Source organism: Emys orbicularis, chromosome 1 (assembly GCF_028017835.1).
Source record: "Emys orbicularis isolate rEmyOrb1 chromosome 1, rEmyOrb1.hap1, whole genome shotgun sequence".
In the NCBI taxonomy this organism is placed as follows: Eukaryota; Metazoa; Chordata; order Testudines; family Emydidae; genus Emys; species Emys orbicularis.
Genome location: NC_088683.1, coordinates 159813072 through 159831584, shown reverse-complemented (window position 1 = coordinate 159831584; position 18513 = coordinate 159813072). Strand labels below are relative to the sequence as shown.

The 18513-nt window shown below is 43.3% G+C and overlaps 1 protein-coding gene across 2 annotated transcripts; it reads left to right on the top strand.

The window, feature by feature from the left end:
- The first annotated feature begins 609 nt into the window (after positions 1 to 609).
- On the top strand, positions 610 to 16970 carry LOC135881523 (beta-1,4-galactosyltransferase 3-like). Of its 2 annotated transcripts, XM_065408195.1 has the most exons (7): positions 610 to 681; positions 1366 to 1858; positions 8609 to 8844; positions 9725 to 9915; positions 11134 to 11256; positions 14875 to 14979; positions 16546 to 16970. In XM_065408195.1, exons 2-7 carry the CDS (start codon positions 1621 to 1623, stop codon positions 16715 to 16717), a joined length of 1065 nt encoding a protein of 354 aa, XP_065264267.1. In that variant the 5' UTR covers positions 610 to 681; positions 1366 to 1620; the 3' UTR covers positions 16718 to 16970. The 2 variants fall into 2 exon arrangements, with proteins under 2 accessions (XP_065264267.1, XP_065264274.1); XM_065408202.1 differs by lacking the exon at positions 610 to 681 and having other exon boundaries at positions 981 to 1858.
- The last annotated feature ends 1543 nt before the right edge of the window (positions 16971 to 18513 follow it).

Genomic DNA, 18513 nt, shown 5'->3' with positions numbered 1-18513 from the left:
AGGTCTGGGCCTGAGCATCTTGGGTGGCCTTCAAATTCTCCCGAGTCAGGGCCCCAGCCTGAGTAAGGCACTCCTGGAGCTGGAGTACGTATTTTAAGAGGCCCTGAGTAGGTGACGGGGCTTGCTCCCATGTCTCCCTCATTAGGTCCAACAGTCCACGCGGGCGGCGACCATATAACAGTTCAAAAGGGGAAAACTTTGTAGAGGACTGGGGAACCTCCCGAACTGCCAGGAACAGAGGTGGGAGTAGCTGGTCCCATCGGCAGAGATCTTAGTGCAGGGCAGATGGGGCCTGATATACAGAATCAGTCCACGGGCCCACATCTATAACCAAGTGTGGTTCTCCACTTTCAATCTGGAGGGTCACCCCTTAAAGGCCACAGCTCCCATCCCAGCATGCACTGCTCTATATGAGTAGAACAGGACTGGGGGGTCTTCAGTGCATACGCTGGGGAATTTTAATTCCCCCCCCCGCTCGCGTTGCATGCTGGGAGCTGTAGTCCCTGAAGAGCCGCGTTGCATGCTGGGCATTGTGGTCTCGCATCGAGTTTGAGGCGGCGTGGATCGGGTCCATTTTATGCAAATTACAGGAGCGAGGCGGGGGAGGGGCGGTTTTAAACGGAGTGGGCGTGGCCCGGGAAGGGGCGGTTTAACGGAGGCGCCTGCTGTCTCCGCAGGCAGGTGAGGGGCTTTCTGTGACGCCGCTCGCCCCCGCCGGACTCCTGGGTTCGGTCTGGCGCGAGGGGAGACAGGAGAAGGCCCTTCCCGTACCGGTCCCCGCCGCTGTCGAGGGGGGTGGTCACTGCGGCCCCTCCCATAACCCAGCGCTGGGGGGCTGGAACAGCAGCCGCTGGGGCTGCCCCAAGGCCCCGCAGGCCGCTCCGCATGGGGGGGGTGTATCCGCGCTGGACTCTCCTCCCCCCGCTCGCCTCTGACTGGAGCTGTCTCCTCACGCGGCTGCTGCCTGTGTGGACGCTCCGATTCCGGCATCAGCGCGCCGCGTTCTCCTGGAGCCAGATCCGGAGTGAAACCTGGCAGCGTTATGGGGGGGATCCGAGCGTCCACACAGAGAGCAACCCAGCGTGGGGACGAGCCCGAACTCCCCTCGCCTTAAGGGGCGGCTCGCTCCGGGTCTGTGCGGCCTGGCTGCTGCCAGCCAGCTCTCGCCCGCAACGGGGATCTCACCCCGCCTGCCGCCGTGTTTGAAATAGTTTTCTTCAGTGGCAGGGGGCGGGCTAATGAGGGGAAGGCAGAGCCAGCCTGGCCCCGGTACACCAGAGCTTGACTGTCCGTGGTAATTAGTCGGGAAACGGGCCGGCGTCCTGTGGTGGAATTACTGTAACAAGCTGTCTTTTCTCTAATTAGCTGCGCAGATTGAATGTTGAGGAAGAATGAAGAGCGATGCACAGAAGATCGCTGAAGTTCAGCGTTTTGGACTGCACTGAACGAAACAATGCTTGAAATATGCACTGCAGTCAAAAGACATTAATCGTTTTGCTGAGCCCTTTGAAGCGGACAAGCATGCTTACATACACAAATGTAGCCCTGAAATTAAAATGTGAAGTTGTTCTAGAGAATTAAACTCTCAACAAGACTAGTTCCAGTGGATGGCCTAAAACCATGTCCCTGTCTCGTGTTGAAAATCCTTGTTTTCTGCTCTTCCTAGCTGTCTTTCAAGCAATATTTATCCTGATTTTGTACCGAGGTGGAGCATCGAGTGTGTTTCGAGGACTTTTAGATGCACCTCAGCCCTTGGATTACTCAAAAACACAGGATGTGTATACAAACCTCAGCTTGTTCACCCGAGCTCCTAATGAAGAAACTATGCCATATTGCACAGCCCAGTCACCGATATTTGGTATGTATAAACTGCTAGTGTCTGAACTAGTGCATCAGTGTAATAACACTTTTCACTTTACAAAAGTGAAACGTGTTTGTCAGTAATTTACTATAATGTCTGAAGCTTCTACTAGCATTTCCTCTCTTGGGGCTAGATTAATCTCTCACTTTCATCCTAAATCTAGATACTGGAAATTTACTGACTCTGATAGCATGTGATGCAGTCAAACAGTGCAGGTGGTTTTTGTTCAGTGTATGCTTAGGCCCTGTTTATGCTAAACTTCACAGTGAGCTTATAACCAGTTGGAGCTGGCCATGTTGCAAACACTAAATATGTTTTTTGTTTTGTTTTGTTTTTTGTCAACACATAACATAGTTAATACTCAGTAACCATGGCAGCTGAGTGTTTTACATTCCTAGAGGCCTTGACTGGCCCATGTTCTTATTGCCAGTTTGTAATGCTGTTTTGCTGTTTGGATTGGACCTTTATGTACACAAGGAAATTCCGTACCAGTTTTCCAACAATGGTGTAGGTAGCACTGTAGCTGCTGCAGTACAAGCTATAGTGTAGATTGGGCACTATGCTATATTTACTGGTGTTGTCTAGCTTTTCTCAGAACTCTGCCTGATTGGACACAGGTAATTTTGCAATCAGACAGAGCTTTAAGAAGGGCTAGATGACACAGTGGTTTTAAAAAATAAACTGTTTAGTTTACATTAGAACTTTCACTGTTGGTAGTATTGATTCAGCTACATCACAACATGTTTCAATCTGGAAACGTTTTTACATTTCCTAACTGCCGTGTAACCAGTTCAGCCAGTCCTCCCTCCTCCAAGCTCTCTGTGGTAGGGCACCTCACAGTCTATTGCCCCTGTGTTTCAAATGCTATAATCTGTGTATGTCTTTCATGTACAATAGCCACTGCTGAGGCACTATATGATAGCTGCCCAGATATTCTGTAGGGTGACCAGACAGCAAGTGTGAAAAATCGGGACAAAGGGTGGGGGGTAATAGCCTATAAAAGAAAAAAACCCAAAAAATCGGGACTGTCCCTATAAAATTGGGACATCTGGTCACCCTAATATTCTGAGATGTAGTGACACAAATGTGATCAGACAGCATGGTAAGAGGGGATACACAACCTTGCTTCACACATAATTGTGTTTGTTTAAAAAAAGCTAATGTGTGGGCACAACACAGCTGTTTGGAACAGTTGCCTGGTTTAGTTAGAAAACATGTATTTACTAATCCGGGTGGGCATTTAGACTAGCTCTACAGGCTTTATAACAATATTTGATCATCCTTTTGTTTCTCCCTCTGTCACTGAGATTAAATGAAATAAACAGGCAGTGTGGTGGCAATGTGCGTGGCTTCTCACTCATGTTGTCTTGCTTGTATGACCCACAGCCACTTCTGTGGGCAACTCTCCTCATGGCCATTGAAATAATTGTCTGTGAGACTATTGGCACAGATGCCAGTTATTATTTCTTGAGATGTAGACTCAGTCTAGAGCAGACTAGAGTTCACGGATTCACTTAAGAGGGCCTGGATAGATGGTGACCAAAAAGTCTTACTATGACCCAAGTTGTAGACTAGTGAATGGGATGCTTGCGCTCCCTTTCAGCAAACACTAACAAAAATCCCCCTCTTAAAAGGCTTTCTTTAAATAGGAGGCTTTACTTTATCTTTAACCTCCAAACAAACAAATGGTGAGCACTGTACAACTTGCTTTTCAGCCATCAGAGAATGTTTTATATGGAGCTGCCAAAATGAGAGCAAATTAAAGATGGAGTTTAAGTAGATTAAATACTCTAGAGTAATTAGCATTTATGGAAACCTCTCGAGGAAACTAGAATTGTGCATTTGAAACAACATTACACTGCAAAAAGCAACCTTGTGAGGAGTTGGAACACTTGCAGTGTGACAAATAAGATTCCGCTTTAGTTTACTAACTTTCTAACCAATAACGCTTTTTTTTTTTTAGTGCATAAAAAGAAATTCTTTTCTCCAGATACTCATGATCCATTGTATTCAAACCTCATCCAAATGAACTCTTTTAAATGTATGTTACTGTAAAAGGCATTTACTCTTCTCCTCCTTAGAACTAAAATAGATATACAAATTATTTATTAATAAAAACCTCTCTCGAGTCCCATTGCAATTAAAAACGTAACATATAGACTAAATACCTGTCCTTCCAATTCTTATTTCATAATCTCCATTAAATAAGACTTCAAATGTAATTCTTGAAGTTCCAAATTGGAGACTGGTAACGGGTCACTTTGGGCCTGATCCAAATCCCTCTAAGGTCAATGGAAAGACTCCCATACCCATGGGCTTTGGATTAGGCCTTCTGTGAAGTGCAGCCCTTTCTCCATTTATGTGTGTGGTAAATGTTCAGTGTCTTCATTACTATACGGAACAAGTAACTATTTCCATCTTGAAGATTGTGTAAGCAAAAGCCTATTTCTCTTTTTTGTCAAATACTAACCTACAGTTGTATGCTCAACTTGAGCCCAGTCAAACTGATTCAATCTATTTATCATTTAACTTCAAAATCCTGTGGTTTTGCACCTTGCTTGTAATATCTACTGGAAGCAATGTGGTTCAGTGCATTGTCTCTTCTAGTTCAGCTTTTGCTTGTGGCAGAAGCTTGTTTCTGAAAGATTTTCAGCAAGGAATTTTTCAGCAATATCCACTTTGTCGTTATGTGTGAATGATTAGATTTAGCTCTGGAAAACTTGATAGGTCAAATTCCTCCGTCATGTACCTGCTGAATTAAATGGGTTTATACCAGGAGCAAACTTGGTCCAATGTCTTCGAGAATAGTCCCTCCTTCTTACTCCCATCTGGCATACCCCTCTTGGGAGCATGACCATCTGCTGTGGTACTAGTGAGTGACAAGACTGCAGGGACCAATCTGATACTTTTTCTATTAGGGATCATACTTTTGTTTGTATTTAAAGGGGGGGGAAATAGGCAAGGGCATTTCTATGAATAGGGTTTAAGCCTTTAGCTGCAGTTGAGAGGCCTGGCCTGGACATGCTTCTGGATTGGGCCCATCCTCCATCATTAGGATTTGGTGCTTAAGCTAATGCTCCTTTACTGCTTCTTATTTCTTCAGCTAAACAATGTGGGCTTGTCTACATAGGGAAGTGTACTGGCAAAACTATACCAGAATAATTGTACCAGTATAGTGACATAACCGGTGATGTACCAGTGCACTAGAGTAACCACCTTTTCAAAAGGCAAAATTGGGACACATGCAGGAGCCCTGCCTGCCTCCATGGCCCAGGCCAAGCCAGAGCCAGGCAGTAGTAAGAGCCACCCAGGGAGCCCCATCCATTGTGGTCTCAGGCACCCTGCCCTGAAGAGGGGGAGGGTCAGGAGCTTCCCACAGCAGCCCGGGCTCCCTGAGTAGCTCTTACTACTGCCTGGCTCTGGCTGCTGGGGGGCTCATGGCGAGGGAGGACAAAAGCCCACCTCAGTCATCCGTCTCTCTGTCTTCCCTCCCTACCACCCACACCCACACACCAGGAAGAGGTTGACGCAGTCCCAGAATCTCAGACAGCCGTGGAGCGACACCGCAGGGAATCCAGGACACATGCTGTCCTGGAGTCATTCACACTGGGACTTGAACTCTGTATTTTGGGACTGTCCCATCCAATTCAGGACAGGTAGTCACCCTACAGTACGCTAATATAACTGCACATGTGGACACTCTTTCTCTGGATTCAGGGAGTCCACACGGGGAGTTATATCGGTATAACTATAGTGGTATAATCATACTGATCTAGTTCTACCAACAAATTTCCCCATGAGGACAAGCGGTTTCCATTCAAGGTAGTGCTTACACCTAATTGTTTAAGTTCCCCTTTGATAGGATGAATCATGCGGGTCTTGCTGATGCAAAACTTCTGTTGAAGTCAATGGTGTTGCACCCACTTATACCAGATTAAGCGTGTACCAAGAGGACCGTTGTAAGGTCATCTGATCCTAAGGTGTGCACACTCGAGGTCTGAAAGGTCTCACATTTCCCTTCTTGACATGAATTAGATTCAGCCAAAACCAGCAAAACCCTCTCCGTTTGAATGCATTGCCTAATAAGTAAAGCAGGCTGAGAACATGTCCTGCAGTGGTGGTGTTGAGCTAAAGGGATGGATGGGGGGGGCGCTGTGGTTTTTATATATACAGCTAGAAGCTTCCTGTTCTGGTTGACAATTATACGTCTCTAAACATGGTTAAAAGATTCTTTTCCATGTAATGTTATAGATGCAGAGCAACGACTCAGGAAGCTTTGGGGAAATAACACTTTATATTTTTTTGATTCAGTAGTACTCTAACCTGTTTCCTCTGCAAATCATTTCATAAGTAATATGATTCAAGAGAAGCTCTCCTACCTTAACTCCTCGCTGTTTGCCTTTGTTACGTTCTGTCAGCCAGTGGTGGTCAAGGGAGCACAGGTTGGGAGCACAGTCTTTATGTAAATAGTGTCTTCTGAGAGAGAATGAACAATAGTGGCAAGGGCGTCTTAATTCCCGCTACAGTACAAGAGTGCACTGTGCTCAGGGCCCTGTCTTCCGTGGCAGCAGAGCTTGCCATGGAATTGTGCTCCAGAATCTGAGTGTTAATTGAAAAATAAAATATTGTTTATAGCACTCATGGTTGTAGAGAGAACTTTGAAAATGTAAATCGATGAAGTGCTGTCTGCACAAGTATTCAGAGAGCTGAAATAATAGCTCTGAAAGGTGTGAACTGATCCATTCATTTTAACTGTGGACTCTGGAATATCAGTACTTCTGCCCTGAAATTTGCTATTTTACTCCTGTTGGACACCGATGATTTTTCTGTCTACTCGCTCTGCAGAGATCTGTATGCAGCTGCCTTTTATTTTCCCCACAAGAGGGAGTTCATTGCATTATAGTGCTTGTTCCCTATGCTGTTCCATGGAGCCAGGAGGCCGGGGTTAGGGAACCAGACCTGAAGCCCAGCTTGCAGCCAGGGAGTGTGGGGGTAGGGTGACCAGACAGCAAGTGTGAAAAATCGGGACAGGAGATGGGGGGGGTAATAGGAGCCTATATAAGAAAAAGACCCTAAAATCAGGACATCTGGTCACGCTATGTGGGGGAGCCAGAAGTCCTTAGGGATACGAGCCATAGAAGCAGTTTGAAAGGAAGCTTGTTTTTTCTCCCCATGTGTGGCAGGGAAAGAAGCAGGTTCTGAGCTAGGTTGCTTGGACAATAACATAGGAGCTGAGGAGCCCCGTGGCCAGGAGAGCATGACAACTAACTTTATCCTCTTAAAATAATCATGGTTGGAAAACACTTCCAAAATTCATCGATGAGCGGTGGGGGTGGGAGAACAAAAATGTAAGAATATTGCATGGCAGTAGAATAAATTAAGGTTGATTTTTAGAAAGCAGGAGTTGCTGTTGTGGAATTTACAGATTGGCGCTACTGAATTTGGTCCTGCAGTATGCAGGGCCCTGATTTTATACTGAAAGAAACAACACCATCTCTTTAAAAAAACAAAAAAACCTCATACCCTTTGTTGTAGTGACTCCCATAAATGCAACTGAATCTGAATAGAAGTACATTTTGTTAGTATCTCTTAGACAAACGCCAACTGACACTGGAGCAATAGTTAGTACTTGCATATGAAAACAGTTACTTTAACTTTTTATTTTAAATATAAAAACAGTATAATAGAAATGTACAGCTTAAAAACAATAATGGAATAAAGTGTTTTGTTTTTAAAGACAGAAGCTGAGAGTTCCATAGAAGCAGATAATACAATCATAGTAATCACCTAGCCATGGTAGGTATGATCTAGAGCTGTTCCCCCATAGCATAGTTCCCTGAAGAACAGCCATTCTGTTTGTTGCAAGTAAGCAAACATGGGAGCAGTTGGTTAGGAAAATTCTTGGTAGCAGTCAAAGATCAGAGTTCTTCATTAGACAGACATCTGGTTCTATTATTATTATTATTATTATTATTTTTAATACTTAAGAAAGGTTTGGGTTTCATCAAGAGGGGGGGAAAAGTGGTGCGGGAGGGGAAAAGAAGCTGCCAAAATAAACTGTAGGGTAGCAAGGGTCTGATTTCCTGACACTAAGAAGGTGGCAGAGCCCATGTTACAGCAGAATGGACTGAGACCTGGCTGTGAACTCTCAAAGTAGGAAATATTCCACCTACTGCTAAATAATATCAGATTGCCCTTAGAACAGAAGGGGAACTTATCTTTGGGTGGCATGGGCTGCAGTGAGAGAAAGTGCCCCTGCTCCCTTTAAGTTCTGTTTTCTCCAAAATAGTTTCTTTGTAGTCACCACAATTCCTCCACACCACTTTGTCCTTGATCCCTTACCTGAAGTGAGGCATTGATACATAAATGGGAAACAGTAGTAAAGAAGGCAGATATGATTGTAGAAGAGTAGTTGGAGAAACAACCATCCTGCAATGATAAATATCTTGCCTTTTATCGAGACACCCTTGTGGTCTGCTTACACAATGTACTTCACAGGAGTCTGGTTCTTCACTCACACTAGAAGAGAAGACCAAATGTCAGAAGAACAAGACTGTGGATCAGCCCACTGAAAGGCCTCCCTTGTAGATTCAAACCCATAGTGTGACAGATGCCCCACTATACTGCTCCCTGTTGGGTATAGCTCAAGTGTTTCAAGCTTTACTCTGATGGATTCGAACAGTGATTCGGCTCAACCTCATTCACCAAATTTTCACTTTTTTTCCCCCCCTTCCCTCGTTCTTACAGTTGGTCCATTAACCATCACCTTTAATGCATTCCCCAGTGAAAGACTGATAATAAAAAAAAATCCCTTTGTTCGGTTTGGAGGCCGCTACAGCCCTCCTCACTGCCTGGCTCGCTACAAATCAGCCATCATTGTACCACACAAGAACCAGGAGAAGCACCTGCGACACCTTCTCTATTATCTTCATCCCTTCCTGCAGCGCCAACAGCTTCACTACGGCATCTACTTGATTCACCAGGTAAATCAAAACGATGTGTGTCTATCACTGCTGCTGAGATTTCCAGTTAAGGAGTGGTTTGACTGTGAATGGAAAAGTGGACACACAATTCCCCCCATGAGAAATACGGAGTTTGTGAATGTACAGTGGCACATAATTTGTATGTCTAAAGCGCTTGTCGTTGTATCTTAGCACTAGATACTGTTCCATGTTTGTTTTTTGGAGGGACAAATTTAAACTTAAAGGGTGATGATCTTTCCTGTGAAAGAGGACTGAATATGGCTCCTCTCGAGTTCATTGGAGCTGCTTCTGAGTCAGTCAGAAGTAGGTGCCAGAGTGGAAGTAGGTATCCTTACTGTCTGCTTAGAGTGAGATCCAAACTCTGATTTGATCCTGCTCTGGGTCACTCCTACATAGGCCAAACAGTTGGTGTAACGGATGAGTTCTGGCGTTGTGAAGGATCCCTAGAGGGGGGAAATTAACTAGTGGTGACAACTGATGGCTAGTTAGGAAGGGGAGTGTCTTTTTCAATTGCATGTAACCAGGATATGTGTTCTGATTTCTGGCTTCTTTCTAAAGAGGGATGAGGATATAATCTCTGTGTGCAGGGAAGTATAGTTGAAGATCTACGTTAGTCTGTTACAGAGATTAGAATCCTTTTCTTTATGTCCATGTGGAAAAGACTTCCAACTTCCCAAAGTTCATAGAGTTGCTAAGGCAGTAGGTCAAATTTTCAAAAGCAGCTAAGAGACTTCTGAAAACTTTTCCCAGCATCACTTGGTTCCAGTCTCACTCAAATTGAAATCCATGGGAGTTTTGCCATTGACTTCAGTGTGAGCAGCCTTAGATCCTTGAAGCCATTCCAGGAGTTGGTGAGTAAACTGCATGTTTTCTTTTCCAGGCTGGGAATGCTACTTTTAACCGAGCCAAGCTCCTTAATGTTGGTGTCCGGGAAGCCATGAAGGATGAGGACTGGGACTGTCTGCTCCTGCATGACGTGGACCTCATTCCTGAAAATGATTATAACCTCTACGTCTGTGATGAATACTACCCCAAACACATTGCCAGTGCCATAGACAAATTCCAGTACAGGTAAGGGTCTGCATTTGGGATGGACACTTTTCATGATCTTATCAGCAGTTCCTTTTAATGGAACATATAGTATAGCCTAGGACTGGACACTGAAGGATGTTACCTCAATGTATTCCCACCTGGGTGGCTGTTGCAGGAAGGGACATGTGTCAGAGTAGCTAGTCAAATGATTCCTGCTGCTCTTCCCCCATGCACCCATATTGAAACTGAAAGGTTTTTGTTCTCTTCTTCCCTAAGATGCAAGATGGAGAGCATTAAGCAGCACAAATGTGACATGCTTTTTGCTCATTTGCAAACTTACCATTAATTTGGGCTTGAATAGGGACTGGGAGTGGCTGGCTCACTACAAAAGCAATTTTCCCTCTCTTGGTATTGACACCTCCTCATCAATTATTGGGAGTGGACCACATCCACCCTGACTGAATTGGCCTGGTCAACACTGGTTCTCCACTTGTAAGGTAATTCCCTTCTCTTCATGTGCCAATATATTTATGCCTGTATCTGTAATTTTCACTCCATGCATCTGAAGAAGTGGGGATTTTTACCCACGAAAGCTTATGCCCAAATAAATCCGTTAGTCTTTAAGGTGCCACTGGACTCCTCATTGTAAATGTGACATGATACTGCTGCTAAGTAGGGATCTGAACACTGAGCTGTCTTTGAGATGTTGATGAAATCATAATCTACATCACTTTCAACAGCTATGGCTTCCCTCCTCCGCAGCGATAGAATTATCATGGATCATTTTATGACACACCAGGACAAACCCAGTCCTTTGAGGCCCCTTTTTGCCTTCAGCAGCTATTGAAAGCAAACTGAAATGCATCTTCCTGTGATTGATGGCTAATTATTTTCTTTCCTCCTTCTGTGAGCAGAGTACAGTATTTCCCTCACACTGAGGAAAAAATGCCCGAGTTACAGAACAGTTATTCTCTGAATTTTGCTGGTTAGAAGGAATCTCAGTTGAATTTACCAGTCTGATCTTCTGCACTGAAGTCTTAATATCCCACTTAGTCAGTGACGAAAACCTGTAGAAAGTTATCTTTTTAGTTCAATACACTTGCCATGTAAATATGAAAACTATCATCCAGCTTCTTGTGCAATACAAGTACAATAAGCTGAGACCAACATGCATGTGATTCATCACTAGTGTAAGACAGTTTGTCAAGTGACTGATGCAAACTCTCAATTTTGACAATTTGCTCTTCTCTTCTCCAGTTTGCCATATTGGTCCTTTTTTGGAGGTGTCTCTGCTTTGACTCCAGAGCATTACATGAAGATAAATGGGTTTCCAAACACCTACTGGGGCAGTCGTGGTGAAGACGATGACATTGCTGCAAGGTACTAACGGATAGAACTGGGCCATTTAAAATAGAACTAAATAAAGGTCTAAAGTAACAACATATTGCGTGGTCTCCATTAGCCCTATAAAAGAGCTAATAGGTTCTGGACAACTTTAATTGTATATAGTGCTATGATTCATAGATTCCAAGGCCAGAAGAGGCCATTATGATCATCTCGTCTGACCTCCTACTTAATACAAGCCACAGAACTTCCCCAAAATAATTCCTAGATCAGTGGTTCTCAACCAGAAATAAATCAGAGAGCAGGGCTGGCACTAGAGTCACTGGGGCCCAGGGTAAAAAGCCGAAGCCCGAGCCCCACTGCCTGGGGATGAAGCCAGCTTAGCTTTGCAAGGTCCCCTGTGGCATGGGGCCTCGGGCAATTGCCCAGCTTTTTATCCCCTAATGCTGGCCCTGGCTTTTAATCTACTGGATATGCAGAAAAACACTTTTTGTGGCACAGGTGTGCTGTGGAGTTTTTATAGCATGTTCTGAGGGGGGGGGGGGGGGGGGGCTCAGAAAGCAAAAGGTTGAGAACACCTGGTCCTAGACCAGATCTTTTAGAAAAAAAATCCAATCTCGATTTAAAAATTGACAGTGATGTAGACTCCACCACAACCCTTAGTAAATTGTTCCAATGGTTAATTACTCTCACCATTAACAATTTACACCTTATTTCCGGTCCGAATTAATCCAGTGGCTGGAAGTTGAAACTAGACAGTTGTACTTTCTCTGCTAGATTGAAGAGCCTATTAAATATTTGTTCCCCTTGTAGATAGAAACTTACAGACTGTAATAAAGTCACCCCTTAAAGTTAAGCTATAAATAGATTGAGCTCTTTGAGCCTAACCTATCACTGTAAGGCATGTTTTGTAATCCTTTAATGATTCTGGTGGCTCTTCTCTGAATCCTCTCCAATGTATCAGCATCCTTCCAGAGTTCAGTTCTGGAGACATTAAATTCAGAATTGATGGTCAGGGCATGTTAGATCTAATATTATTTAAAGTATCACTTTTGTACAGTAGGAGGTTAGGTTTCTTCAGATAGTTTGGGCTTCAGGAGCTAGATAACGTTGCATTGAATACCCCCATGCTGTCTCTGGGGTTCTTCCAAGAGCTGTATAAACCACTAGTGACTGATAGTTGACTCTCACCGAAATTAATCATTCCATAGGAGAGAATACTAGGCTGACAAGTCGAAAACCTAGGGCATTTTAAGGGAAGCTTTAGATTTAAAAATAGGAGGGGATTCAGTACATGGCATTTACCACCTGCAAGACTGTTTCAGTAAGTACACAGTATTTGGGGAGCTAGGAATCTGGATTCCTTACGTTACTATCTTTAAACCGTCAGACACGTAGTGACATACCATAGAGCCTTAAAGTACCATATGTGTCAGTGATGTTTTGTTGCTAGGAAGGTGACGTACTACGGGTGTGAACATAGAGAGTTTTTAATTACAGCTGCTGTGCCCAATGCAGCTCTGTAGCGTACAGAATAAAGACCCTTTGGCCTCATCTACCCTAGCAAGCACTGTAGCTGTAATTCACCAGTGGTACAGCTCTACTAGTGGACATTGAGGCAAACTGTTGGGGAGGTTATACTACTTAGCTGGCAGTAAAAATCGTACATTTATTTCCTGCTCTTGCACAGTGTGACAAGTTATGTAATTTTCAGTGGAACATTCTGTTCAAGGACACCGGGAGTCTTACCAAGCATTGTGCTCCTGAGAATGGAAAGTTAGGTGTTTAACACAAAGTTACTTCCTTTGATCAGAGAAATCTTATTAAAGGAACATGATTACTTTTAAAAATAATGAAAGTACTATTTGATTAATGGAATATCAGGGTATAGTGCATCTTGAATTTCTAAAAACAAACAGGAGACCTATCCCAATGCTTTCTGCACTACTTCAGCTCTTAACATGGGTCTCAAGTGGGGTGCCAGTGGTGAGAAGTGCCATACCAGAGTCCTGTGCATTAGAGTGCACTTCATTTTTTTTTTATTTTATTATTTTTTTTTTTTTAAAGGAATAAATCTGTTCAAGGGGCACTGTTAGCCTGAGTAGACCCCAAAACATACCTTCCTTGAAGGAAATTAAATTCCATGCACTATCCTGTGAGAATTATGTACTACAAATAATTGATAACCACAGCCACTTGAGGGGCACATTGCTGTTGGTGGTGGAGGCTAATAAAGATTCTTTGTTCACAACCGTACAGGCCTGTGTTTACAAAAGTTTGCAGTGATTTGGGGTGCCTCAGTTTTTGAGTGACCAGCTTGAGACACCTAAGAGAGCTGAGTTTTAGAAAGGACTGAGCACCTATGCTGTAGAACAGCAAAAATAAAATGAGAAATATGGCATGAACCCTTGCTGGCCTTGTCTTCTCTATAAAGTTTTATTATATTAAACACAACTGAAGAGCTAGGTTGGCCAATCAACAGTGACCACGGTTTTGCAGTCAGTACAGATGAAGCCAAGTTGGGTTCAACAGCATCAGGTAGTTGTGTTTAAACCTTAATCTCAGGCATTAGTATCCTTCTCATTCACCTCCTATGAGAAATGAGCTTCAGCATCTTAACTGGAACCATTTAAGTATTAACATTAAGCACAGACCGTGTTTTGGGGTGTTTATGCTAATTTTGTGGGTTTTTCATTGTTGCATTAACATAGTAATGCAACTTTAAATACAAAAAGCTACAATTAGTCTGGCAATACCAGACTAGAGTTCAACAGCAAAGTTAGCTCAGCTCTTTTGCAGTTGTGTCCATTTTTCTGTGCAGTGTAATGTTTATTTTCTGAATGCAAACATACAAACTTTTGCTACAGCCCAGGCTGAGATAATGGTACTTTACCAAATGCTAAAACATACTCCCTTAATGAATTAATACCATTTCTGGGTTTCTTTTGATAATTCTAGTCTAAATTTAAATATTGTTGGCATTCTGGCCTTTCCCAAGGGCTTGGGAGCAGGAATGTTGCAGTGCAGCTTGCTGCTATCTACCTCTAGCACTTATCTCAAACAAAACGTTTATTGAAAGAGATTGAATAAAAAGTTTCAAAGATGTTAATTTGCCAAACTAAACTGCCTAAATCTTCAGCAAATTAAACAAACATGATAGTAGCAATGGGTCTGGCTATGGGAGCCTTTTCTGCCCTTAAGATCTATCCAGAACTGCCAGTGATTCACTTCAAGTGATAGTAGTACTAGTAATACTTTTTTGTAAATTTCCCTAGCCTGGGCATTCAGACACAGCAGGTACGGTCTCTGAAACTCTACGGCCCTAGCTTATCTGAATGGTAGCATAATCCTCTGCTGCTGGCCCCGCTCACACTTATGTACCACACTAGTTTTAGGTAAAGTAAGTGTTCCTATCACAGTCTCTACGAGTGGTGTCAGTCAAGTCAGTGGTGCATTGTGCCATAATTCAGGAGGTACTACTGAGTACCATAATCATACTTCCTCTTCTTGAATTTGAAGTACTGTCTTTTCAGCCCTGTTGTGTGTTTTTTGCTTTGATTGTGTTTCTGCCAGGAAACATCTCTGTACTTTGTGTAGCCTAGAGCTGGCATTCTTGTGTATAAACCCAGATTTTGCTCTGTCTTCATTTTAAAGGATTCAGTTAGCAGGAATGAAAATAGTCAGGACCCCTATTCATCTTGGACGTTACAAAATGGTGGATCTTGAGCAACACAAAGGGAGTGAAGAGTACCCAATAAGGTAACTATTGTAGGAGGGCCCTGTCCTCACTTGTCCTAATTCCAATGTGGCCATCCCTGGTCTGTAGAGCCTGCTGACTGAGTGCTATCAACTTCCTCCTCATGCAGGGCAGAAAGCAGCTTCTTGGACTGTGCCTTTCACCATCCTGCTTTTAAATGCTGCTATTTAAAGAAACTGTCTCTGGCTTTGTTCAGCACAGAGTTTAGGAGATTCACCGGGTGGAAGCATTTGCTTGATTTGTTTTGATTACAACTTAAATTCCTGCAGTCCTGCTGGCAGCCTGTGGACTCATGGACAAAAGAACATTTGTGATATCAGCAATATTGTCTGGTCAAAAGCCAATTACAACTGAACCTTACTTTCTTTTGGTGGTTATATTTTTAAAGTGTAGATGTTTTAATACTAGTTCATCACATTGTTTGAAGTCCTTATTAGTAAGCTCATTCTTTTGATTGGCAGTTGCTAGCAAGAGTTTTGTACAGAGCCTAGCACAGTGGGGTCCTGGCCCATGATTAGGGTTCCAGACACTATAGTAATAGTTCGTTAAAATATGAATTCTAAATAGTCATCAAATTCGTCATATGAAGAACCAAGACAACTTCCAAGTTAATAATTCCAAGGTATCTTGGAAACATTGAAGCTTGTTCTCTTATGTCTTCCCTCCTCTCAAGATTTCTATGTACATCTCAGACAAAATAAATATCTTAAGATTTTTATATAACAAAGTATTATGCTAGCAGTAGACAAACACTAAACTGTATGCAGACCCATTAAAAATGTGAAATCAGAGCACTGAATTCAGCCTATATGGGTAAGGTGGACCCTCTAATTTAAATCCCCGAGGACCTACTTACATACCAAGAGCTGGAAGAAGGTGTTATCTGGTGGGGTGGAGGCTGTCTACATTGGCATCTCAGCCCTCCCACTTGCCTTATCCTTAAGGCTTAGCTCCTTAACAGCTTCTCTCATGTGTTTCACATGTTGACATACAGCCATCTGCATCTCTATTCTACCTCTGAAATCCACATTGCCACCTTTGCCTCCTCAGGCCCCATCTCTCCATGTTCCAACATGTGCAGTGTGGTGCTGCCACTGCCTTTCCATAGATACAGATCGCCATTGCCACATCATCCTTGTATTCACACAGGCCACTAGTCTTCCCCATTCATTTCAGGCTCCAGTTCCAAATGGTCCTAGTTTATAAACACCATACGATTACTCCAGTCTCCTGCACCTCACAGCATGTCTCTGCTCCACTCTCTGCTCTTTCTGCTGGTCTAGAACAGGTTTCCTTTGTGCGAAGGAACAATCTGAGGTCTTTTGGTGGAACAGGCTTTACCTATAAAGCTACTGCCACCTAGAACAGCTTCCCTATCTACATCTTTCTTCAAGTGTTACCTGAAAGTGCACCTCTTCTCTCTGATTAAGCTACTTAATCATAGTCGCATATACAGTGTTGTGTATTTCTCAAGAGTTGTATTGTAACTGACTGGACAAAGATGGGAATGTCCCTTAGTCTCCCCCTGCTGTCCTCTTATCTAACTACAGGTATTCTCCTCCCTTCAGGCCTGCTCCACTGCATAACACCAGAAAAACATGGAAGGATGATGGAATGAATTCTGTAGAGTTCAAACTCCTTTCAAGAAAGAAGCACCTTCTTTATACCAACATCACTGTGGACATTGGGAATGCTCCCACGCTGCCTCCAGAGAATAAAAACAAAGAGAAGAGAGCTTGAGTATTAGTGCAGCACCTGGAAATTGTGCAACACAGGAGGTGCCAGCCTATAGTTAATCAGGAATCAGAGGTCTACAAAGATTGAGGAATTATTTCCTGCTGTGGGCTTCACCTTTCCTCCAAACATGCAAGGGTTAGAAGAAAAGTCTTCAGGAATGAGGCATGACAGCTACTAGACTGGATTCAGTTTATTGTAGAGAATCTCTTTTAAGCGCTGTAAAATGTGATGCTTACTGAGCCCTTTACACACACACACACACACACACACACACACACACACACACACACACACACACACACACACACACACACACACACACCCCCTCCATTGCAGCCTTGCAGAGTACGTCCTTATTCATCAACAGATAAATCCACTCTAAACTGTGTACTCTTAAATCAGCATCACCCATTAGCTGGATAGTTAGTTGAATGCCAGCTACATAACCTCTGCATAGCCTACTGCTTACTGTTTTTAAACGGTAATTGGGATTAAAGCCACTCTGAGGACATGTTCTATGTTTTGTTTGAAAGAAACCTCAGTCCCATATCACTGGTAAAGAGATTCTCCAGTTGCAGTCTGTCTTGAAATAATTTTTTTTTTCTCAGTGTTAAATATTTCCCTTTCCAACTGTTACATTTTTTGTAAATATTCTTCTGGAAGTTTAAATATAAGATTTTGAAAGTTTAATAGCCATCTTATGGTTCCTGTTTTATGTGACCACTTGCTATGTACATGAGCTTCTCCATAGGAAGTCTAGAGGCTTGGTATAGCAGGAACCTGAGTATTGGCCTCCTGCATTTTTTGTGTCTGCCAGTGCTGATCTAATTATAAATCTATTCACTTAGAACACTACTAAAAAAACTCAGCATGGGATTAGTAGAAATAAAACACCATGTATCTATAAGAGCTAGAAAAGGGTTACTTTAAACATAAGTTACCAGTCTCCCCTCAGCTGCAGGAATTGGGCCCTACCAAATTCATGGTCTATTTTGGTCATTTTCACAGTCATAGGATTTTTAAAGCTGTAAATTTCATGGTGGTGTAAGGGTAGGGGTCCTGACCCATAAAGGAGTTGTGGGGAGGTCACAAGATTATGGAAGGGGGAGTTGCAGAACTGCTAACCTTACTTCTGCACTGCTGTTGGCAGCAACACTGCCTTGAGAGCTGGACCCTGAAGTTCTCATCCATTCAGAAGTACAATGCAGGCTTCCCTAAATTCCTGCCACCACCTCAACTCTGCCCTGGAGAAATCTGAAACCTGGGGGGTTTCAGTCTCCACAGCCAGTTCAGTCCTTGGCCTAGCTCTGAGACTGCAATAAAGGGGGAATCTGTCACTTTTGTGATACAGACACTTCTCCACTGAGTGTGTGAATTCTCAGCTAGTTCTACATGTGCCAGTTCTTAATGCTTTAGTAACTAATCTTGGGCTAACACCCTAGTTAAAGGCCTGTGTCTTCCCCCTTTACCAGTCCTTTCAGCCATCCAGTGGGCCATCTCTTCAGTTTTCACAGATCATGGGAGACAGCTAGTGCATTTCACTACCTTTCCTCTGGATTCTGACTGTCACTGTGACCCTAGAACCAGCCATTTATTCTTAGCTGACTGCAAGCAAGCCTTGTCATAAATCTAAAGAAGTCATTTTGCTCCTATTGTATTTCTTACTGGGTTACATCTTTTAAGCAGCTGAAGCTATTTGAACAGTCCCCTACTCCTTCTGTGTGTTGTCTGGAGGTCACATTGCTAAATGTGTTAATCCCTTTAGTAATGTGGAAGTCCTCTTCCCCTAAACAGTGGGG